At 44.2% G+C, this 25,604-nt stretch overlaps 1 protein-coding gene across 1 annotated transcript in view; it reads left to right on the top strand.

Moving 5' to 3' along the window:
* Positions 1-25,604, top strand: part of LOC124622681 (fibrillin-2-like) — a 631,069-nt gene that overhangs the window by 148,885 nt on the left and 456,580 nt on the right. Inside the window, 1 exon segment of the mRNA XM_047148470.1 lies at positions 9,199-9,278. Coding sequence (XP_047004426.1) covers positions 9,199-9,278 — 80 coding nt within the window.

Genomic DNA, 25,604 nt, shown 5'->3' with positions numbered 1-25,604 from the left:
CTTCTGTGATTGACCTTTTCCTCTTCAGCTGTACTGCCTATTGAGCTATTGCTGATTGCTGCATCTACAAAGAACTTCAAGCATGTCTCGTTGTTCCTTAGTACCTCCGTATCTCACTCCTTTGCATATTGATCCTTCCTGATTAATCTTTTAAACTTCAGCCTACTTTTTATCACTACTATATTGTGATCTGAGCCTGTATCTCCTCCTGGGTAATCATTACAATCCAGTATCTGATTTCGGAATCTCTGTCTGACCATGACGTAATCTTTCTCTATCACCCGGCCCTTTCCAAGTATGCCTCCTCCTCTCGTGACTCTTGAACAGAGTATTCGCTATTACTAGCTCAAATTCATTACAGAACTCAATTAATCTTTCTCCTCTTTCATTCCTTGTCCCAAGCCCATATTCTCCTGTAAGCTATTCTTCTACTCATTCCCCTACAATTACATTTCAGTCCCCAATCGCTATTAGATTATCATCTCCTTTTACATCCTCATATACTTGCTGTTGCTCTGGCGTAACCACAAGCGCCGGACCGAAGAGGGTGAGCGCAAGAGCAGAGAAGGCGGTGCGGCGACGGCAGCCGGCAGCCCGCCGACACAAGGGCCTCGCGACCAGAGGAGCGGCCTCTGCAAGAAGTGACGCTCCTGCCAGCCTTGGCCGGACATTAGTGGGCTGTCATCGCAGAGTATCAGCACGGCCTAGCAGATAGTGCTACTATACCAGATTGTAGTGATCCATATACATTGCTTGTTTCAACATTGTGTATAACAAGAACTCGGATTTATGTTGTATGTCGCCCATGGCTTGCGACACCTTTGTACATTTAAGTATTGTAAATTTGCGTATTTGTAATAAAAACTATTAATATTATTCGCTTGAACTGTTATAGCATTCCGAGAACGCAGCATCCCTTAAGCACCCTATACGAGACGCGTGGACAATACCCAACGCCTGTTATACTATTTTCTGTTATTGACATTATCATATTCTTATCCGACCAGAAATCCTTGTCTTCTTTCCATTTCACTTCACTGACTCCTATTATATCTCGACTGAGCCTTAGCATTTCCCTTTTCAGATTTTCTAGCTTCCCTGCCACTTTCAAGCTTCTCACATTCCACGCCCCGACACGTAGAAAGTTGTCCTTTGGTTGATTATTCAATCTTTTACTCATGGTCACCTCCCTCTTGGCAGTCCCCTACCAGGGATCCGAATGAGGGACTATTCCGTAATCTTTTGCCAACGGAGAGATCATCATGATGCTTTTTCAATTACAGGCCACATGTCCTGTGGATAAACGTAATGTGTCTTAAATTCAGTGATTTCGATTGCCTTCTGCATCCTCACGCCGCTGACCATTGCTGAGCCTTCCGCCTTTTGGGGCAGTTTCCTACAGTGAGGGCAAGAGAGTACCCTGAACCACTGTCTGCATCTCCGCCCTCTATGACAAGGCCGTTGGCAAAATGAGAGTGACTTTTTACGGCGGAAGTCTTCGGCCGGCACGGCTGATTATTAATCAAAATCTAAGCGATGGCGGGTTTCGAACGCAGAACCGATGATGTTTTGATTACTAGCCCAAGACACTTTCCCAGAATTCATTAATAAGCAACAACAGGCCAATGGAAACAACGCACATTATTTTCAAAACCGTTAACTTCTCATGGTCGGAGTCCACAGTCATGTAGAACTCTTTTAGGGACCAATTCGCCGTTGACTATCTAAATTATTTATTTCATATTTGCAGTTTCGGCCTTTGGGCCATCTTCAAGGGGTACACTTTAAAATTTTCTGACATGTACATATGTCGGATGTTTTTAAAGTCTGACATATGCTGTAGGAAAATCTACAGTAACACTTGAAAATGACCAAAAGGCCGGAACTGCAAATGCGAAACAAAAAATGTATACAGAAAAGGGCGAAGGTGATGTTCTTTAAAAAAATTTCAAGATGTGTTAGAACAGATTAAGTGTGAAATGAAGTAATTAGCATAAACACTTGATTAGAAAAATAAGGTAATATGATAAAAAGAAGGCGTAATTGGTCCATGCAAGTGAAACGAAAGGCCGACGAAAAGTATACTGAAAGAGAACGTAGCCATTCAACTAAAAGACGCTACACAAAGCGGAGGCTTACAAAGTTTCACCGAAATTTAGTGACAAGGCTAAAGAAGAATCTCAAATGGAGGTGATCAACGTTACGAGGATATGGCTGGCTGAAACTTGGTAACGGCACATGGTAAAGCGATAGATTGTGTTTATGAACTTTCTTTTTTCTGCCAAAAGCTCGACACTTTAAAGCTCACTTCGCACCTCTCGTTATCACAATAGATAACATATATATGGGTTTTTATTTGGAAGCAGCGAGATAAAAACGGGACCGTTTCTACCGACCTAACTTTCCTGTGGTTACTTCAACAAGGTCACACTATTCGACAGACAATAGATCTGCTCATTATATTCCTATCGCTCTTGTGAGGGACGGGGGAGAAGTTTGGGTCTCTGTTTTCATAACTCCGCGTAGCGCCCACGGCGTGTGTGGAGGCAGACGGTGTAATTACGTGTGGGGTCACGAGGAGAGCACACACGAGGGGCCGCAGCGCCTCCTGGCCGTGGGAACTGCTCGACGGCAGGTTCGGCCCCACCAGCGGGTACCGACCCACCTCACGTGCTGCAGCGACGACCGTTGACAGGCGGAAACAGAGCCATCTGCAGTTCGTGACCTTTCCCTTCATCTCTCTTTCACTGGTTTGATGCGACCCGACACGGCTTCCTCTGATGTGCCACTTCTTCAGCTCACAGTAGCAACTACACCTAGCGTCCGCGATTATTTGTTGGATGTATTCCAATCTTTGTCTTCCCCTAACTCTCCAGCACCCCCTATTCCGATGAAGTTACTCTCTGATATCTTCTTACATGTCCTACCACCTTGACCCTTCTTCTAGTCAATATTTTCCACGTATTCCTTTCCCCAATAATTCCGCGGATGACCTCCTCAGATTTAACACTGTACATAATATTCAAAATTCTTCTATATCACCACGTCTCGTCTTTTCCGGTTTACCATATTCCATGAGAGACTCCAAACATACATTATCACGATTTCTTCTTCAAATTAAGGCCTATGTATGACATTAGTATACTCCTATCAGCGAGTAATGCACTGTTCGCCTGTGCAAGTCTGCTTGTTATATCCTCCTTGCTTCGTCAGTTATTCGTTATTTTGATTCCAAAGTAGCAGCACTCCTTCACTTTGGTTACTTGGTGGTCTCCAATTTCGATATTATTTTTTTCGCTAATTTCATTTCTGCTACACATAACGTTTGTCTCTCTCCGGTTCAACCTACGTTTTGAGCTCAATATCTATTTATACCACTCAACAGTTCCTTCATTTTTTCTTCATTTTCAATGAGGACTGCAACGTCATTGACATCCATTCACAATGAATTTAAATATTACATCCAAACTTTCCTTTGATTTTCGTCACTGCGTCTTCGACATGTTCACTGAACAGTAGTAGACAAAGACCACAATCTTGCCTTACATCCTTTTTAATCCGTGCACTTCGTTCTACGTCTTCCATTTGTCATACCTTGGATAAAAGTAGATATTATTTTGTGAGCAGCAGGATTACTTGCTTATAAGCTGGGAGGGGGGGGGGGGGGGGGGGGAATGCACAAACAACACAACAGAAAAAAATCCATACAAATAATCCAGAACGAAATTTTCCCTCTGCAGCTGAGTGTGCGCTGATATGAAACTTCCTGGCAGATTAAAACTGTGTGCCGGACCGAGACTCGAACTTGGGACCTTTCGCGGGCAAGTGCTCTATCTCTTTCTCTTACACCATACCTCTGCAGTGGATACCATCTTATCTTCGTTCTGAGCTCAACAGCTCTCTTATTATTGTGGATTGCTTACTCAATTTCTCAGGCAAGCAAATGTAAAATTGCAGCATGCAAAATGGAAACCAAACATTATCGTCACGGTTGCGATGTTAGTTTACAGTAAGTGAACAATTTGTGCATTTTGTGTACAGTGGCAGTTGTTACGAAACGGATGAACAGTGTACCACTATCATTTCACATAACGAAGTAACTTCTTTGAAATAACCCATAACCATAATAGTTTCGCAAAGTAGGGATGCACTGACCTACGCTGCTCTGTTTTTAATAACAAGTCTTATATTCCGGAAGATAGAGGCTCTAATCTCCATTCAGCCATCGTGATTGAGGATTTGCATGGTTTCCCTAAATTACTCCAGATAAATGAGGGGATGGTTCCTAATGTAGCGCCACGGCCGACTACCTATCCCATCCTTGTCAAACTAGACATGTAAGTAGGCAAATGTCAGAATACAGGGGGTTAATTTCAACTGAAGACATTGAAATATCTGGATAACTACACATCGGGGCAAAAAAAGTTATAATTCCAATTTGTTTGTCTCGGAGGGGGACGTCCAACGATACCACACTCGACCCGTCACACCATCCCAAGCGTGCGTGGCGTCGTAGGGTGGAGAGCAGCTTTGAATTCTTCAATGGGAATCCCCGTTTTTTATTGCAGATCACGATTATACAGCAAAATCTACATACGTTCTGTCTGAAGCATTTTCTTCCTTTCGCCACAAATGGCGCTGTAATCGGGTACACAACCGTAATTTGCGACATGCTACTCAATGGCCCTTGAATATCCAGGGGCACGTGGGACCCCACTTCCATGGTCCGAGGGTAGGACAGGCCAGTATTTCATAACTTGTAATCGGAAATCCCGTTCGCAACGTTTTATTGCTCTGACATGTCGAACTGCGGACTACTCGACGCGCCACCGTGGCCGTGGCTTGAGGCGAACGCTAATCTACTTCTAAAGTGAGAGTAATTGTTCAAACGTAGTACCGCCAGCTTCAAATCACTTAAATGATCCGATTTTCAAATGATCGTACACAGGACAGAAGCATATCTGCGGGGACGCCAGCACATGCGTTTCTGATGGGGTCAGCCAAGTCTCCACGACCTGTTGGCACCTGCTAGTATACCTTACCTTTCAATATGTCCACAGAAAGAGATCTGGCGACGTCGAATCCGGCGACCTAGTGGGCCAATTAATAATAGGACCACTTCTGCCAACCTACTGACCAGTGTAAACACAGTATAATACTTCCCGTGTTTTAATGGCGTAATGTGCTGGGCAACCATCATGCTGAAACTGCGTACGTTGTCGAACGTCTAAGGCAACATCCTGCAGTAGTACCGGCAGTTCCCTTTCCGCAAACGTTCGACACTTGCGTCCATTCAACGTGCTGTCGATAAAATACGGACCAATGATTAGTTACTCACGATGCCACACCATACGTCTAACCGACCAAAGACTTTGATGGTCATCTTGTCGTAGCCAGTGGGGATTGTCTACTTTCCAGTAATGATGCACGTTGTGCCGCTTTAATGCTACCATGGTTTGTAAATGTAGACTCATCGGAAAATACTACCTCGGCAACGAACGTGAGAGTCATTTGCATTTGTTAACATGTCTATTCACAAAACACTATCCAGTAATGAAAATCGGCGCCATGGAGTTCTTGATGCAGTGACACCTGGTATGGATGATGTTGTATTGTATTGCATTGTACTGCATTGAACTGGGGACCTACAAACGAAGGAGAGGCTTCGTCCCGCCGTAGCCCTCAGTGGTTCACAACCCCACAACAGGCTACAGCAGTCCACTCACCCCACCACCGTCCCACACCGAACCCAGGGCTATTGCGCCGTTCGGCCCCCAGTGGACCCCCTCTTTCCCCCTCCCTTCCCCTCCCCCACCCGGGAACGTCTCACACCAGACGAGTGTAACCCTAATGTTCGCGTAGTGTACGCGTACGTGGAGACAGTGTTTGCGTAGCAATCGCCGATATAGTGTAACTAAGGCGGAATAAGGGGAACCAGCCCGCATTCGCCGAGGCAGATGGAAAACCGCCTTAGAAACAATCCACAGACTGGCCGGCACACAGGATATCGACACTAATCCGCCGGACCGGCACGCCTTCCCGCCCGGAACGCAGTGCGTCAGACCGCACGGCTAACCGGGCGGGCTATGGATGATACTTACGAAGATGCACTATTGTAACAATACTCCCTACGGACATACCGAAATTGTGATGTAATTGCCTGGTGCTTATCCGTGGTTTGTGGTGCACCGCCGCTAGTACAGCTGTTTCATTAGCTTCACCTGTAACACGTTTTCTTCGTTTCTTTTTCCCGGTCTGTAGGCTGCCATCAGACATAAAGGCGTTCACAACGCTATAAAAGAACGAGCGAGAGCGAGCTTTCTCTGGAAAACGATCGGCGTTCAAGACAACGGCAGCCTCAACATTTCTCATACATTCTCCGCAAATCAGGATCGTTTCAAGTTTTTTCTTCTGTGGTTGCAACGTTCGACGTTCACTTGAACGTCTGTTCTCGAAATAATAGGTAGGCGCGCAGGCTATAAGCACTGTGCAAGTATTGTAATGTTTAGAGCCGCTACCTGTTGTACGTTCCACGGTACGCGAGCTCCGGACGCAGTGTGCTTTCTGTTACGATACGTCGTAGCTCGTTAGACGGCCGCGCTGGCCCGCCGAGTAGTCTGCTGTTCGATATGTCGGAGGAATGCAACGTTGCGAATGGGGTTTCCAATCAGAAGCTGTGAAATACTGGCCTGTCCTACCCTCGGACCATAGAAGTGGGGTTCCACGTGCCCCTGGATATTCAACGGCCATTGAGCAGAATGTCGTAAATTACGATTGTGTGTCCATTTCTATTCCTCCGATTGCAGTTGCATCTGTGGCGAAAGGAAGAAAATGCTTCAAATAACGTATGTAGATCTTGACGTAGACTCGTAACCTGCAATAAGAAACAGGGATCCCCAATGAAGATTTCAAAGTTGCCCCACCAGCACACAAGCATGGGATGGTGTGTCGAGTCGATTGTGGTGTCGTTGGACGTCCCCCTCCGAGACAAACAAATTGAAATTGTAACTTTTTTTGATCCGATCTGTAGTTTTCAAGATATTTCAGTGTCTTAATTTAAAATGAACACCTTTTATATAAATTACGTATTTTTCTACACTGAAATACCACAACAATCCAATATCCTTACATAAAGGTTCTAAAGACGATAATAGTGACGTTTTGGTCGCATAGGTTTTCAGCACCGTAGCATCCGGCCGTTTCTTCTCCTCCGGTGACAGGAAAACGTCGCATATCCGTTCTTTATACAAGCGCTCTCAATCACTTGATAAATCGTAGCATGTTCCCACGAAATTTTATGGCTTAAATGTTAACCTATTTACATAGTTAAATAATTTTTTCTAAGCGCATTCCCATTCGTCATTCGCTGGTATCTAATAATTTCATACAAACTGTGGAATTTGGCAATTCCTCTTCAAAATAAAAAAAGTAGGACAAAGAAAGAGTTGTATCTCCGTAGTTCTGGCTCATAAAATTAAGCGTACAAACTGATTCTCAAGCACTTCCCGATTGTAACTGCAGGAGCGGTATGCAGGCTGAGAGGTCGCTCAATGGTAACGTGCCAGACAACGAATCCAAACGTCTTGGGTTCTTCTCCCGTTCAGTTCAAAGACTTTTATCTTATCACCTATCACTTCTTTCACTCCTGATAATGACAGTTGATGTGAAAAATGTGTAGTTGTATCGTGGTTCGAGATCCACGCTAAACTGTAGGTGCCGCTACAACTAGCTGCGTCGGTCAGTTCAAACGTCGGAGGAAGGCAATAAATAGCACATCACCTACAACAGGACCATGCATAGTAAAGCACTTTGGTGTTCAAAACAATATTCGGCTTGATGACAGATTTACTTTTTTTAGGTGAATTCTAGCTTTATTGCTTTGACGAGATCAACGACTACGTATGGTGTACAAAAGTTAGTGCGTGGGAGGTATTATGACAAATGAGAGTAAGAATTTTGTATTGCAATTACATTATTTTATCAGAAGCTATAAACTGATGAGCCAGAATACTATGACTACTGACCACCGCGAAACTGAATACCGCCTGGTAGCATAGTGAACACGTAAAGCGATAACATGAGCATAGACGAATCTGGAATCTTTCTAGCGACGATACAGGCCGCAAATGGGGAAATCCTCTGACATATCAAGAGACTTCGAGAAAGGTCTGATTTTTATGGTCTGGCCCCTAGGAACATGCATCTCAGAAACTGCGAAGCACGTTGGCTGTTCACGTGATAGGCAGTGAACATATATGCGAAGTTAATGAAGTCTGTTAAAACTAGGAATAGGCGACAAAGTGTTGGAGGTAAACGCCTCAGCGAACATTGTTGAAAAAGTGGCTCTGCAGCAGACCAGTACGTGTTCCCATGTTGATCCTACGACGTCGTCAGTTACGATTGCTGTGGCCAGGGAATATGGAGATGGGGCCATCGACATCGGAAACGTGACGTCTGGTTGGATGGATCGCGCTACACCAGATCGATGTGCCATCATCCCGGCGAACAGCTGTTCCAAACATGTGGTGCCACGTGCATAAGCAGTGATGGCGGTGTTATGTGTGCTATGGGGGACATACACGTGGACCACCATCGGACCTGAGATAGTAATCGAAGGTACCACAACAGCTGTGGACTACGTGAACATTATTACTGCGACCCAGCTACATCCTTTTGTGTTTGAAGTCTTCCCCTACGACGATGGCATCTTCCAGCAGGATAACTGTCCCTGTCACGAGCTCAGAATCGTCTGCAGCGGCTTGCAGAGCGTGCAAATAAGCCCACGTTGATGTTCTGGCCAATTCACCTAATCTGAACTCGATGGATCGCCTCTGTGATGCTATTGGGCACCAGCTCAGTGCCCACAATCCACCGGCCTCTAATTTAAGAGAATTTCGTGACATTTTGGCAGACTCCGCTGTTCCACACCTACCGAAAACCACCGAGGAGTTGTCTAATCTATGTCACGCTGAATCGCTGCTGTATTGCATCCAAAAAAGTTGAGCAGGTGGTCATAGTCTTAAGGTTTGTCAGTGAATTTTCGATAGCATTAAATAGAAAAGAAATGTCCCGTAGAACTTCTTTGTTCTCTGATTAAACACAATTCAATGGAATATCTTGTTCATAGCGACGACCGTCGTAGATGTAGCCACCCTTTTCTCTCCAACGAATAACCAGTGTGCCGTCTTTTTGTTGCAGGCCCAACGTATGTCGGTCGCGCTATAGCTACTGCTGTCCAGGTTGGAAGCTCAAGCCGGGTACTGCTCTCTGCATCATACGTAAGTACCGCCGCACTAGCACAAATATATGAGGCACTGTTTCAAAGAGTGAAAAACTAGCAGCTACAAAGCTCGCACCTGACAGTAGTCTCAGAGTTTACAGGCAGGCTACTTAAATGATAACACAGATAACGATAGTCTTGGCTATGAGCTCCTTTACAATGTTTCCTCAACCAGCAAACAATGAGTTTCCAATCTGCACTCTCCTCAGAACTATCAAGAATGAATAAGCCATACCTCTTCGAATTATCATCTCATTTGCTTTATGAGTCCAATTTTCGGTAAGTATTGGATAAGGAGGATTTTGTCTGCTACGGTTGCACCTCCGTGTACTGCCAAAAAGGTGCTAATAAGGGCTTTAGTAAAATACTCCAGCTACTTTTCAAGAGAAAGCCCGACGCTCTGATCGAATGCCTCTCCTATCGTGGACCTCACGAGCTGTGTAAAATGCGTCATTTGCATAAATACCACCTATTTTCCTCAAAGGTTCTCTGAAATTCGCAACATCCTCTGGAGAGGCAGTGGAGGATATATTAAGTGTCGGAGAGGTGAGGTGGGGAGGGATGGGGAATCAGAAACAGTGCAGTCGTTGTCATAATACGGATACGCAGCAACTTATCTGACGTCCAAAAGGGCATCATCATTGGCTTTCTGGCCAAGGGTTGAAGCACTTGCGAAACGGCTAAGTTTGTAAACTGTTCGCGTATCACCATGGTTAAACCGTACTGTGCTTGGAAACATGGCACTACCCAAAACCGGCACTGAGGCAACTGCGGTGTGCCACAGGCCACAGATGACAGCCGACAATGACAGCTTTAGGGGCGAATAGAGCTGCAACTGTTGAGCAACTGACCGCCTAGATGAACCACAGAGCCACCAATAGTGTCTCTTCAAAGGCGGTTCAGTAAACGTTGCTGCATATGCGTCTCCACAGCAGGTGCCTGTTTCAAGCACTCGTGCTGTCACTGGCAACGAAGGCTAAAATCTGCACGTGGGTACTGCACAGGACGTCCAATGTGCTGCGGCGGTGGCCTTTTCAGATGAATCACGGTTTACGCTACGTCGGACAGAAGGCTGTCGGCGTGTACTGCGTGACATGTCTGACAGCAAACACGCTGCAACAATCGTCAGAAGGTATAGACTGGAGGGCACTCCCTACTTGATTTCGTCATTCTGGATGGTACAATGGATCAGCACAAGTAATATATATACGTCACTCGTCAAGAAGGGAAATGTGGGAATTAACAGATGATGATAGTAGCTGACACCTGGCTCTTGTCGAAATCTATCACTCCCAAACAGCAAGAACGGGAAACTAAAATTTTTTAAATATATAGAACATATTTAAGATCAAATACATCACACGTTAGTACAGGCACAAAACTGCAGTATGCGGTATGTTGACTTGTGATATATATATATATATACACACATATGTGACCAGCTAAAAGTATTTACCTCTTACCGAAATCAGCAAAACTTTAGTAAGTAAACTGCTGCAAAGTTCTTTTTTGTTTCGATGCCCTTCTTAAACAGATTTGCGATTATTATTACGTCAAACGATTTGTTGGTCTTTCCTAGATACATAATTTACAGTTCTGATAGAGTCATTGCTAGATACCTGATGTTTGAATTTTGATGCATGCTTCTGTATCCAACGGCGGATATTCTCACTACGTACCCTACTTCGACAGCGTGTTTTCCTCATATTCTGAAGTGTATCTTTATTGTGGTTTCGTTACTGCTGGTCTATATGCTCTCTGTAATATGCCGTCCAGGGCAGTACCCACGGGCAGATTTTAGCCTTCGTTGCCAGTGACAGCACGAGTGCTTGAAACAGGCACCTGCTGTGGAGACGCATATGCAGCAACGTTTACTGAACCGCCTTTGAAGAGACACTATTGGTGGCTCTGTGGTTCATCTAGGCGGTCAGTTGCTCAACAGTTGCAGCTCTATTCGCCCCTAAAGCTGTCATTGTCGGCTGTCATCTGTGGCCTGTGGCACACCGCAGTTGCCTCAGTGCCGGTTTTGGGTAGTGCCATGTTTCCAAGCACAGTACGGTTTAACCATGGTGATACGCGAACAGTTTACAAACTTAGCCGTTTCGCAAGTGCTTCAACCCTTGGCCAGAAAGCCAATGATGATGCCCTTTTGGACGTCAGATAAGTTGCTGCGTATCCGTATTATGACAACGACTGCACTGTTTCTGATTCCCCATCCCTCCCCACCTCACCTCTCCGACACTTAATATATCCTCCACTGCCTCTCCAGAGGATGTTGCGAATTTCAGAGAACCTTTGAGGAAAATAGGTGGTATTTATGCAAATGACGCATTTTACACAGCTCGTGAGGTCCACGATAGGAGAGGCATTCGATCAGAGCGTCGGGCTTTCTCTTGAAAAGTAGCTGGAGTATTTTACTAAAGCCCTTATTAGCACCTTTTTGGCAGTACACGGAGGTGCAACCGTAGCAGACAAAATCCTCCTTATCCAATACTTACCGAAAATTGGACTCATAAAGCAAATGAGATGATAATTCGAAGAGGTATGGCTTATTCATTCTTGATAGTTCTGAGGAGAGTGCAGATTGGAAACTCATTGTTTGCTGGTTGAGGAAACATTGTAAAGGAGCTCATAGCCAAGACTATCGTTATCTGTGTTATCATTTAAGTAGCCTGCCTGCAAACTCTGAGACTACTGTCAGGTGCGAGCTTTGTAGCTGCTAGCATATTACGATTACCTCCAGTTTGATAATTTCTTTGCCTTATTAGTTCCATTTTACAGTAGTTTTTTGGCAAAATTCCATGTTAGTTAATACAGTATTACAAGTCTAGATCAGTTAATGATCCATACGGCAGCCCATGTAACAAGGCTGCTGCCCGTATAGGAACCACTTGCTAGTCTGTTTCTCCACAGATTCGAACACCTCCTCCAATAACGTTTCATCTAGGGTTCTACTATCTATATCGTCGACGCACACAAGCACACAAGCCGCCCCACCGCGATAAGGTCCATGGTACGCACAATATGAGCATTAAATACCAGCAGTTAAATTCTTCGTTGAAGACTCTGATTTAAAGCATACAAACACTGGACGAATACGTGAAAATACCAAATACTCAGATTTTCTTCTGTACAAGATGGAGATAAATGGATATTTCATGAACTTTCACGATACGAAATTCCGCACATTCCTTCTGACACAGGGACATCTTGCATACGAATGGAAAATATCAACGATGCTCTATTGTTCCAAATTGTCAAATATAATTACCACCGGGACGCTATTCGATTAGTGAGGATTGAAACTGAAAATAGTAAAACACATTGAACTTTGTATTCAGTAAAGCTAAGCCTTCAGAAAATAAATGTCAAAATATTTGGCTAAATTTAATAGTTGAAAGACGGAAAAAGCTAGATCACGTGCTTGTTAGTATCAGTGCCACTAAAAAACAACTTAAATCTCTAAACATCACTGAAGTGCGAGAACCTCTGAAATTTCATGCGATTAAATACGTAATTCACATCTTCTGCGACAGTTTATTGCAATTCGGTTGCAAAACCGTCCTGATTATATCCCCTCTTTACCCTAGATCCCTTTCGCCGGAAACTCTCTTTAATGTTTAAAAGGAAGCACGACTTAGTTCAGTGTACCAAAAAGAAATCAGAAATGACTCCTTACATAACCTGCATTTAACTGCTGCAAAATCCTAGAACATGTAGAATTTTAATCTCACCGCAGTGACCTACTTTGAATAAAATTATTTTTCCATAACAAGCATTGTGGATTCCGAAACCTTTAATCGTGCGAAATTAAATTAGTGCTGTTAGCGCATGATAGCATAAAAATCGCGGCTCGAAGCAACCGGATGAATTTTGTTCCCCAGCTTTCGAAGACCTTTCGAGGCACTACAATATCGATCGCTACAAACGAATATACATTTATACAAAATACTTCTTTGTGTTAACTGTTTGACTGAGCATGTATTAACAACCAGGATGCACAGCGTTCTCCGAGATAGAGAGTTTTTAACAGACAAAGAGGTAACAATGGAAGTACATCATGAAAGTGCGGCAGGGCTGCCGCTGTCGGCATAACACGGTAACACTACTTCTGACTTTTCATAAATTGCGCCGTCATTCATGTTGAAATATTATTAGAATAGTTAGCTCCTATACGTGCAATTCATGACATAATGTCAGCGTTGTGCACAGATTGGCATCCAAATAATATGTCTATGACTAAAGAACAATCAGTTGCACCTACAGTTATGTAACACAAATAACTGCGACCTGAAAAGATCTAACAGGGTCAGTCGTGGGTATAGTATGTGCTACGCTTCGAGCAAAGTAGTTACTACGAGGCTTGAGTTCATCTATGAATTCTTGTACATGCTGTAGAACACAGTTGAAATATGTCAGGTTTACACATCGTAACACTGACAGAGGATACCGAAAGAACACATAATACAGTGTGAACTGAAACAAATTTATTTACTGCTATGGGAGCGTAATAAAAGACTTTGTAGCTTGAGCTGGCAGTCAAAGAAATATATCGTATCTTGCGAAGACTTACAGGATTCCAAAAGTTGGTTGTCATTATGCTAAGATTATCGCAATAAACCACCACAACCCATTCCAATACTTTACAGTTAAGACGAGATTAGAGTAATTACAGTCCGAGTAGTAATTTCTATCACGCACTTCATAGTCTTGTATACTCGAGATGGAGCTTTAAATCTACGAACAAGCCGATTCAGTATATTCCATTGAAAGAATCCTCCGTCTTCCTGCTATGAGGTGCCGCAGCGCTGTACGAAGCGTCACTCGCAGTAGCTGCCGGAATCCACACACGCATACCGATGCGCGACGCGCGAGACTAATTATGCGATATTTTGCTCCACTGGTCAATAAGGAAACGTTTTCGGTGGGCACTAGCACTGCCAAACTTTTTTTTCCCCTTTGTTCTATCCCTCCTCTACTCCAAGGTGTATAGCGTGCTGCTTGAGATCCGGGCCATTTTAGAGTCGCGGTTCTTTACAGCAAATTTCTCAGCAGGCTGGGAATGGAGCGGAGGGAATCCTAATTGAGAATAATTAGGAGAGGATTTCCACCTTCGATATTCGCTCGGTAACTAACTTAAATCTCCGTGAAACACTGGTCGGAACCAGGGTAGTGGAACTATTTTCATTTGTTTCAGGCACAAGTTTGTCCTTTGTCCCAGACAAAAATTAAAATTTAGAATTTTAGTGTGCCTGTATATTTGTTTTTCGGGTGAGAATGTTAGTGTATTACGTATTGTGTGTATTTTTATTGATGGCTAAACTTACACAAAAATAATTGTCATCAATTTCGTTTTGACTCAAGAGATAGCTTTATAGTTGTCCATACAACAACACCAAATCATAACTGTCCCGTAGAAATCTAATTCCATACAGAAAGATTGCGAGATCTAGCCACTGACATGAGAAGCGTACACAGTTAACAGGCAATACATCACACCCCAATTGCCTCTTGTAGCTCCAGATCATCCATACAAAGAAAAACACATGATAACAGTTAGGAGCCAACAGTTCGAAAGTGATTCGAAAACACAACACTTCAAGCTTCTACGGAAACAAATGTAATTCTGTTGGCTTCACGACCTGTAACATACACAAAAAAAGAAGAAAAACGGAGAACGACTGAACTCCACGCTCTCGGACAGGAACCCCGTTGCGAATTGTTGTAAGTTTTCCTTTTTCACAGAATAACTTTCTCGCCGGTGGATGTGGCCGAGCGGTTCTAGGCGCTTCAGTCTGGCACCGTGCAGGTTCGAATCCTGCCTCGGACATGGATGTGCGTGATTTCCATAGATTAGTTAGGTTTAAGTAGTTCTAAGTTCTAGGGGACTGATGACCTCAGATCTTAAGTCCCATAGTGCTCAGAGCCATTTGAAACATTAACTTTGTCGATCACATTGAATCATTAACTCTCAAATTGAGAAATGTGAAAAATATTCACAAATCACCTCCGCTTTAGAGAGTCCAAGATTTACCTCTTACACCTTGGGTGGTGTCTGGTCGATCCATCGAATTCATGAACTGCCAACAACTTCCGAAATAGTCCAAACAATCAGACCTTCCAGCCTACAGAGCAGAAATCAGGCATTCTCACTCATCGACCACTACTGCTATTAACACCACTACTGCCTCCTACCAGGACTTCCTGCACAGCGTTGGCAACACTACTGGACAGTACCTGACGACTCGGAAAAGTCTCTGACACTTTAGCGAGCCTAGCAAAGTCGAATCACAACAGGTAACTCGCATTGAAAATCCCCTCTACAGTTCACTTTAGGAAGATTATGGAAATCAAAGGCAACAACGCCAGGCGTCAAAGCGAACACCTGTAATTGATGGGGTTTGGCGGAAAATTCGTCGCACGCCGGATCTTGGCTCGTTGTCAGCCAAGATTATGATGACCAGGCATGGCCGTCTTTCCAACAACTATAGAAGGAACGTAATATTTCTGACCGTACACTCACTCCTTTAGGCTAGGAAATGATATGGTACAGAATTCTACAAAACAGTTTTGAGATCCATATTAATCTAGACTAGATGAACTTGTAAGCCAACAACTCAAAATTAAATAAATACACAATGATGATGTTTAGTGTAGCTCATATGATCCTTCCAAAGTTTTGTGGCACAAAACAACTTTCATCATAAACATTGTACTGAAAAATATCCTCATTAAATCAGTGTGATACGTTCCTCCTAATATTCTTCAGGACATGTGTATACAGTATGACGAATCTTCCTTTGATGCAGAGTGCTTGTAGGTTTAAATTTATTTCTGAAGTTGGACAACAGAACAAGTTCCTCCTGTGACGACAAGTAAGACGTCTGCAAATACTTACTGAAAACGGATACCACTTTCCGACAAAGATTCTAGCCCGTTGGGATATCATTCTAACGAGTCGAGAGATATTTCACTGAGCTGTATTCTGAGCACCTACTGTACATACACTCATTAATAGCCCAATTAGGAATATGTGTCAGCGTGTGGCATCTCCTTTCACGCTGATGAAGGTAGCGGCATGCCATGGAATGGGCATGGACTTGATGAGTCGCCAAAAGTGTTGGGGAAGCCTCTGGACCCCTGACCATTCAATCAACGCCGGTAATTGACGAGACTGGTCGAAGCTACATTCAAGGGAACCACATCACGCTCGATGGCGTTATACAAGTGCTCAACAGGACTGGTGCAACGCCACATAGAGAACAAGATCTTACAACTCTCTCAGAAGTAAAGGGTCACTTGCTTCTGGGGAACAAATAACGCCGCTATGCTGACTGTTAAAAGGGTTGTTTATTGGAAGTGCTTTGTGGTGTCACCGCCAGACACCACACTTGCTAGGTGGTAGCTTAAATCGGCCGCGGTCCATTTAGTACATGTCGGACCCGCGTGTCGCCACTGTGTGATCGCAGACCGAGCGCCACCACAAGGCAGGTCTCGAGATACGGACTAGCACTCGCCCCAGTTGTACCACGACTTTGCTAGCGACTACACTGACGAAGCCTTTCTCTCATTTGCCGAGAGACAGTTAGAATAGCCTTCAGCTAAGTCAATGGCTACGACCTAACAAGGCGCCATTAATCATTTAAGATAGAGTCTCACTTGTATCATCAAGGAATGCTGTATTCACATGAAGGATTAAAAGTTAAGTATTAACGCAGCTACGTACTTTTCTTGCTACCATTCATTACGTATCCTGTTTCAGACCTCTATCTAGCCTACGTGAGATTACGCGTGCCTTTCGGCTACTTCAGTGTGGCGTAACTGTCTTGTTACGCCACAACATCCTTTATGCCTTTAACTACACTCCTGGAAATTGAAATAAGAACACCGTGAATTCATTGTCCCAGGAAGGGGAAACTTTATTGACACATTCCTGGGGTCAGATACATCACATGATCACAGTGACAGAACCACAGGCACATAGACACAGGCAACAGAGCATGCACAATGTCGGCACTAGTACAGTGTATATCCACCTTTCGCAGCAATGCAGGCTGCTATTCTCCCATGGAGACGATCGTAGAGATGCTGGATGTAGTCCTGTGGAACGGCTTGCCATGCCATTTCCACCTGGCGCCTCAGTTGGACCAGCGCTCGTGCTGGACGTGCAGACCACATGAGACGACGCTTCATCCAGTCCCAAACATGCTCAATGGGGGACAGATCCGGAGATCTTGCTGGCCAGGGTAGTTGACTTACACCTTCTAGAGCACGTTGGGTGGCACGGGATACATGCGGACGTGCATTGTCCTGTTGGAACAGCAAATTCCCTTGCCGGTCTAGGAATGGTAGAACGATGGGTTCGATGACGGTTTGGATGTACCGTGCACTATTCAGTGTCCCCTCGACGATCACCAGTGGTGTACGGCCAGTGTAGGAGATCGCTCCCCACACCATGATGCCGGGTGTTGGCCCTTTGTGCCTCGGTCGTATGCAGTCCTGATTGTGGCGCTCACCTGCACGGCGCCAAACACGCATACGACCATCATTGGCACCAAGGCAGAAGCGACTCTCATCGCTGAAGACGACACGTCTCCATTCGTCCCTCCATTCACGCCTGTCGCGTCACCACTGGAGGCGGGCTGCACGATGTTGGGGCGTGAGCGGAAGACGGCCTAACGGTGTGCGGGACCGTAGCCCAGCTTCATGGAGACGGTTGCGAATGGTCCTCGCCGATACCCCAGGAGCAACAGTGTCCCTAATTTGCTGGGAAGTGGCGGTGCGGTCCCCTACGGCACTGCGTAGGATCCTACGGTCTTGGCGTGCATCCGTGCGTCGCTGCGGTCCGGTCCCAGGTCGACGGGCACGTGCACCTTCCGCCGACCACTGGCGACAACATCGATGTACTGTGGAGACCTCACGCCCCACGTGTTGAGCAATTCGGCGGTACGTCCACCCGGCCTCCCGCATGCCCACTATACGCCCACGCTCAAAGTCCGTCAACTGCACATACGGTTCACGTCCACGCTGTCGCGGCACGCTACCAGTGTTAAAGACTGCGATGGAGCTCCGTATGCCACGGCAAACTGGCTGACACTGACGGCGGCGGTGCACAAATGCTGCGCAGCTAGCGCCATTCGACGGCCAACACCGCGGTTCCTGGTGTGTCCGCTGTGCCGTGCGTGTGATCATTGCTTGTACAGCCCTCTCGCAGTGTCCGGAGCAAGTATGGTGGGTCTGACACACCGGTGTCAATGTGTTCTTTTTTCCATTTCCAGGAGTGTAGTTTTGGGAGTTATGAGTCCCACGATAGGTTATCCTTATCAGAGAACCAGCGGACATTTATTGCAATTGCTGCTGTGATTCGTGTTTCTCCAAAGCAATGCCCACCAGAGCCACTATGTAGGAAGTAAATTAATTCTTACTTTAATTATGACCAACCATGAGTTTTGATAGAAGTAAACACGAAACATTCACTAAAATAATTGTGGAAATTCATAATGGCGACAACATTTTGCCAAAAAACTACTGTAAAATGGAACTGATAAGGCAAAGAAATTATCAAACTGGAGGTAATCGCAAATCTGTTTAAGAAGGGCACATTTTAAACACCGAACTTTGCAGCAGTTTACTTACTAAAGTTTTGCTGATTTCTGTAAGAGGTAAATACTTTCAGCTGGTCACATATGTGTGTGTATATATATATATATATATATATGTCACAGACAACGTAGCGCATACTGCAGTTTTGTGTTAGGTAAGAGGTTTGTGCCTGTACTAACGTGTGGTGTATTTGATCTTAAATATGTTCTATGTATTTAAAAATTTTTAGTTTCCCGTTCTTGCTGTTTGGGAGTGATAGATTTCGACAAGAGCCAGGTGTCAGATACTATCATCATCTATTAATTCCCACATTTCCCTTCTTGACGAGTGACGTATATATATTACGTCGAACGATTTGTTGGTCTTTCCTAGATACATAATTTACAGTTCTGATAGAGTCATTGCAAGATACCTGATATTTGAATTTTGATGCATGCTCCTGTATCCAACGGCGGATATTCTCACTGCGTACCCTACTTCGACAGCGTGTTTTCCTCATATCCTGAAGTGTATCTTTATTGTGGTTTCGTTACTGCTGGTCTATATGCTCTCTGTAATATGCCGTCAGAGTTTATGTTTAGTTGATTTGGTTGTTAAGTTTTAGTGGTGATTGATGTGTTGATATTCCTGTTTCTTCTTTTCGGCATCGATATTGAGGAAAAGTAGGTAGCCCTTCTTCTTGAATACGGTAACATGTACATTTCAAAAGAATTGTATTTTGTTATCTTTAATACTGGCAGATTCTAGTATGATATAAGGGCGTCAATTGGCTGTGAAATTACATTTAATATCTTCTATATTCTTATTAAACCACAGATTTTTGGAATCATTATTTATCTATAGCAGTGGTCCCTACCGCCCACTAGCGGGCGTTCTAGCTTTACCCATGGACGGTAGTCAGTAGGAGTTTTAAAATTGCTTGCATCAGGTTTCTATAAAATTTTGACGTAAACTGTTTGCCAAGCAATTATTATTATGTTTCAGCTTGTTGTATCCCTTCTTTATACGTTTTGTAAAGTAAAGTTACTTTCCTACTTTAAAAATCATCATTATTGTAAACCGGCCGACAATTAGAAGATTTTGCTATTAACGGTGGTACGAAAGTGGGCTGTGGGTAGAAAAGTTTGACTAAACCTGGTCTATAGAATGCTTAAATATGCAATCAAATCTCACATATTGCTATAGTCATGTATTTGTTCGACGTTTTCAATTGAATTTTCATAACTGCGTATTTGCCACACATTATGAAAATTTTGTTGATATTTGTTTTTACTGTGACAATATTATGAAACCGTTATGATGATACGATGCCGTCTTAAATGCAATCTGACCACTCTCTATTTAACACTTATGCAAAACATGCAATAAATGAGTACAGAAAAGAGTAAAGGTTTTAGAATAAATGGAGAACGAATACAGATGCTTAGGTTTGCAGATGACATAGCTGTGACAGCGCCAGATAAATCAGATCTGCAAAGAATCTTAGAAATTATGGCTACAGTACCGAAGGATTAGTACAAAATAGAATTCGCTCAAAAACGATAGATTATTTGTGATCTCCAAGGAATCAGATGAAGTAAATAGTCAGAGTAGAAGAAATAAGATAAAATAAACAAGATCATAAAAATATATAGGAAATAAGGTAACTGGAGCCGGAATAAGCAAAAAAGGCATAAAACAAGGAATTAGAGATGGTTCAAATGGCTCTGAGCACTATGGGACTTAACATCTATGGTCATCAGTCCCCTAGAACTCAGAACTACTTAAACCTAACTAACCTAGGGACAGCACACAACACCCAGCCATCACGAGGCAGAGAAAATCCCTGACCCCGCCGGGAATCGAACCCGGGAACCCGGGCGTGGGAAGCGAGAACGCTACCGCACGACCACGAGATGCGGGCGAATTAGAGATGGAAAACCAATGTTTATGAGTAAAAGAAAAATGTTTTGTTCGAAGAACATTAATATTTAAGTGAGGGGAAAAGATGGTAAAGAGCTTTATTTGAAGCGTTGCACATCATTGCTGTGAAATATGGACAACATGCAAAAATGAAATTAAGCCTCTTGACGCACTTAGGATATGGTGCTGGAGAGCCTCGCTAAAGACGGATAGATAAAACCAACGACCAGGAAGTACTGCAACAACCGTTACAACGAGCTTCAACCTAACTTGCTCTCTTTAAAGAAATTAAATTGTTGAACTAGGTTTGCGCTCTGAAAAAGCTACCAGAATACTAAGCGCATTTTATAGCTGGTTTGATGATGATGGACTATAGTCTAAACGGCATCATTCTGATGCAGGATAATGTCCGCTCCGTTGTTGCCAAGGTTCTTTCGACTACGTGACACAACTTTTGCTGAGAAGCCCACACGCATCCTCCATACAGTCCCGATCTCTCCCCTTACGATTTCATTATTTTCGGAGCTCTGAAGAAAGACATTCGTGGGCGTCGATTTTGTTCGGATGGAAAGGTGCACGCCTGGATACAATCATGGTTCCGCAGGCAACCGCAAACACTTCTCGATGAAGGCATTGACAGTATTGTCTCAGAGTGGTGTAAATATATTAACAGTTATGGTGATTACATTTGAGATATAAATAGTTTACTTATTTTTTTCCATCGTCTCATTTTCATTTGACTGCCCGTTATACTTTCTTGTTACTATAAATTCTCCATCCAAACTAAAGGGAAGTGAAGATCTATTAACGTAACACGTCGTACGATATATTTCAAACACTGTTACGTTGTCGCATGCCAGATACACTGTTTTAATCTTACACAAAAGACTGGCGCTTTCAATTTGAAGTAAACAGTAGACAAAATAATAGTCAGTTCTTCACAGCAAGCCGAAAACGGCCGTTAGAACAATGGTGTCCTCTATTACTACTCTGTCTAAAGAATTAATTAAATGGTGAAAAGCTCGTCTGTAGCACCACATCTCAAATGCTTCGATTCTCTTCTGTTCCGGTTTTCCCACAGTCCACGTTTCACTGACATACAATACTGTGCTCCAAACAAACGTTCTCAGAAATTTCTTCCTCAAATTAAGGCTGATATTTGATATTAGTAGACTTCTCTTCGCCAGGAATGCCCTTTTTGCCAGTGCTGCTCTGCTTTTTATGTCCTCCTTGCTCTGTCCGTCGCTGCCTAGGCATAAGAATTCCTTAACTTCATCTAGTTCGTGACCATCAATTCTAGTGCCAGGCTTCTCGCGACCCTCATTTCTGCTACTTCTCATTACTTTCGTCTTTCTTCGGTTTACTCTCAATCCACATTTTGTACTAATTTAGAGTGTTGATTCCATTCACCAGATCCTGTAATTCTTCTTCACATTCGCTCAGGATAGCAATGTCATCAGCGGATCATATCATTGACATCCTTTCACCTCGAATTTTTATTCCACTCCTGAATCTTTCTTTTATTTCCATCATTGATTCTTCGAAGTACAGAGTGAACAGTAGGGGTGAAAGACTACACCCTTTTTAATCTAACTACACTCCTGGAAACTGAAATAAGAACACCGTGAATTCATTGTCCCAGGAAGGGGAAACTTTATTGACACATTCCTGGGGTCAGATACATCACATGATCACACTGACAGAACCACAGGCACATAGACACAGGCAACAGAGCATGCACAATGTCGGCACTAGTACAGTGTATATCCACCTTTCGCAGCAATGCAGGCTGCTATTCTCCCATGGAGACGATCGTAGAGATGCTGGATGTAGTCCTGTGGAACGGCTTGCCATGCCATTTCCACCTGGCGCCTCAGTTGGACCAGCGCTCGTGCTGGACGTGCAGACCACATGAGACGACGCTTCATCCAGTCCCAAACATGCTCAATGGGGGACAGATCCGGAGATCTTGCTGGCCAGGGTAGTTGACTTACACCTTCTAGAGCACGTTGGGTGGCACGGGATACATGCGGACGTGCATTGTCCTGTTGGAACAGCAAGTTCCCTTGCCGGTCTAGGAATGGTAGAACGATGGGTTCGATGACGGTTTGGATGTACCGTGCACTATTCAGTGTCCCCTCGACGATCACCAGTGGTGTACGGCCAGTGTAGGAGATCGCTCCCCACACCATGATGCCGGGTGTTGGCCCTGTGTGCCTCGGTCGTATACAGTCCTGATTGTGGCGCTTACCTGCACGGCGCCAAACACGCATACGACCATCATTGGCACCAAGGCAGAAGCGACTCTCATCGCTGAAGACGACACGTCTCCATTCGTCCCTCCATTCACGCCTGTCGCGACACCACTGGAGGCGGGCTGCACGATGTTGGGGCGTGAGCGGAAGACGGCCTAACGGTGTGCGGGACCGTAGCCCAGCTTCATGGAGACGGTTGCGAATGGTCCTCGCCGATACCCCAGGAGCAACAGTGTCCCTAATTTGCTGGGAAGTGGCGGTGCGGTCCCCTACGGCACTGCGTAGGATCCTACGGTCTTGGCGTGCATCCGTGCGTCGCTGCGGTCCGGTCCCAGGTCGACGGGCACGTGCACCTTCCGCCGACCACTGGCGACAACATCGATGTACTGTGGAGACCTCACGCCCCACGTGTTGAGCAATTCGGCGGTACGTCCACCCGGCCTCCCGCATGCCCACTATACGCCCTCGCTCAAAGTCCGTCAACTGCACATACGGTTCACGTCCACGCTGTCGCGGCATGCTACCAGTGTTAAAGACTGCGATGGAGCTCCGTATGCCACGGCAAACTGGCTGACACTGACGGCGGCGGTGCACAAATGCTGCGCAGCTAGCGCCATTCGACGGCCAACACCGCGGTTCCTGGTGTGTCCGCTGTGCCGTGCGTGTGATCATTGCTTGTACAGCCCTCTCGCAGTGTCCGGAGCAAGTATGGTGGGTCTGACACACCGGTGTCAATGTGTTCTTTTTTCCATTTCCAGGAGTGTACTTTGTTCTTGGTCGTCCACTCTTATTATTCCCTCTTGGCTCTTGCACATGTTGTATGTTACCCGTCTCTTTCTATAGCTTACCCCCGTTTTTCTCAGAATTTGGAACATCTTGCACCATTTTACATTGTTCAACGATTTTTCCAGGTCGACAAATCCTATGAACGTATCTTGGTTCTCCTGTAGTCTTTCTTCCATTATCAACCGCAACGTCAGAATTGCCTCACTGATTCCTTTACCTTACCTAAAACCAAACTGATCATCATCTAACACCGCCTCAATTTTCTTTTCCATTCTTCTGTTATTATTCTTGTCAGTAACGTGGATGCATGACCTGTTAAGCTGATTGTGTGATAACTCTCGCACTTGACAGCTCTTGCAGTCTTCGGAACTGTGTTGATGCTATTTTTCCGAAAGTCAGAAGGTATGTCGCCAGACTCGTATATTCTACACACCAACGTGAATAGTCGTTTTGTTGTCACTTCCCCCAATGATTTTAGAAATTCTGATGGAATGTTATCTATCCCTTCTGCCTTATTTGATCTTAAGTCCTCCAAAGCTCTTTTAAATTCTGATTCTAATACCGGATCCCCTATCTCTTCTAAATCGACTCCTGTTTCTTCTTCTATCCGGCAAATATTCCCCCTCATAGAGGCTTTCAATGTATTCTTTCCACATATCCACTCTCTCCTCTGCATTTAACAGTGTAATTCCAATTTCACTCTTAATGTTACCACCCTTGCTTTTAATTTCACCAAAAGTCGTTTTGACTTTCCTATATCCTGAGTCACTCCTTTCGACAATCATTTCTTCACATTTTCCATGCAGCCATTTCCCAATAGCTTCCTTGCATTTCCTATTTATTTCATTCTTCAGCGACTTATATTTCTGTATTCTTGAATTTCCCTGAACATTTTTGTACTTCCTTCTTTCACCGATCAACTGAACTATTTCTTCTGTTACTCACAATTTCTTCGCAGTTACCTTCTTTGGACCTATGTTTTTCGTTCCAACTTCTGTGATTGACATTTTGGGATTTCCATTTCTCTTCAACTGTACTCCCTACTGAGCTATTTATCATTGCTGCATCTACAGCCTTAAAGAACTTCAAGCGTGTCTCGTCATTCCTTAGTTCCTCCGTATCTCACTTCTTTGCATATTGATTCTTCCTGACTAATCAATTAAACTTCAACCTATTCTTCATCGCCACTACATTGTGATATGAGTCTGTATCTGCTTCTGGGTAAGCCTTACAATCCCGTATCTGATTTCGGAATCTCTGTCTGACCATGATGTAATCTGACTGGAATCTTCACGTATCACCCGGTCTTTTCAAGTGTACCTCCTCCTCTTGTGAGTCTTCAACAGAATATTCGCTTTTAGTAGCTGAAATTCATTATGGAACTCAAGTAGTCTTTCTCCTCTCTCATTCTTTGTCCCAAGGCTATATTCTCCTGTAACCATTTCTTCTACTCCTTCCCCTACAACGGCATTCCAGTCCCCCATGACTATTAATTTTCATCTCCTTTTCGTACTGTATTAGCTTTTCATCTTCAGCTTGTGACGTCGGTATGTACACCTGTACTATTGTTGTCGTAGTTGGTTCAATGTCGATTCTGATAAGAACAACCCTATTACTGAACCTTCCTATTCATAACGAATCCTACTACCGTTATATAATTTTTTGCTGCTGTTGATATATACTCATCCGACCAGAAATCCTTGTCTTCTTTCTATTTCACTTCGCTGATCCCTACTATATCTGGATTGAGTCTTTGAATCTCCGTTTTCTGTTTTTCT

The sequence above is a fragment of the Schistocerca americana genome, chromosome 7 (genome assembly GCF_021461395.2).
Source record: "Schistocerca americana isolate TAMUIC-IGC-003095 chromosome 7, iqSchAmer2.1, whole genome shotgun sequence".
Lineage (NCBI taxonomy): Eukaryota > Metazoa > Arthropoda > Insecta > Orthoptera > Acrididae > Schistocerca > Schistocerca americana.
Note: the sequence above shows the minus strand (reverse complement) of the source record. Positions and strands in the feature narration are given on the sequence as shown.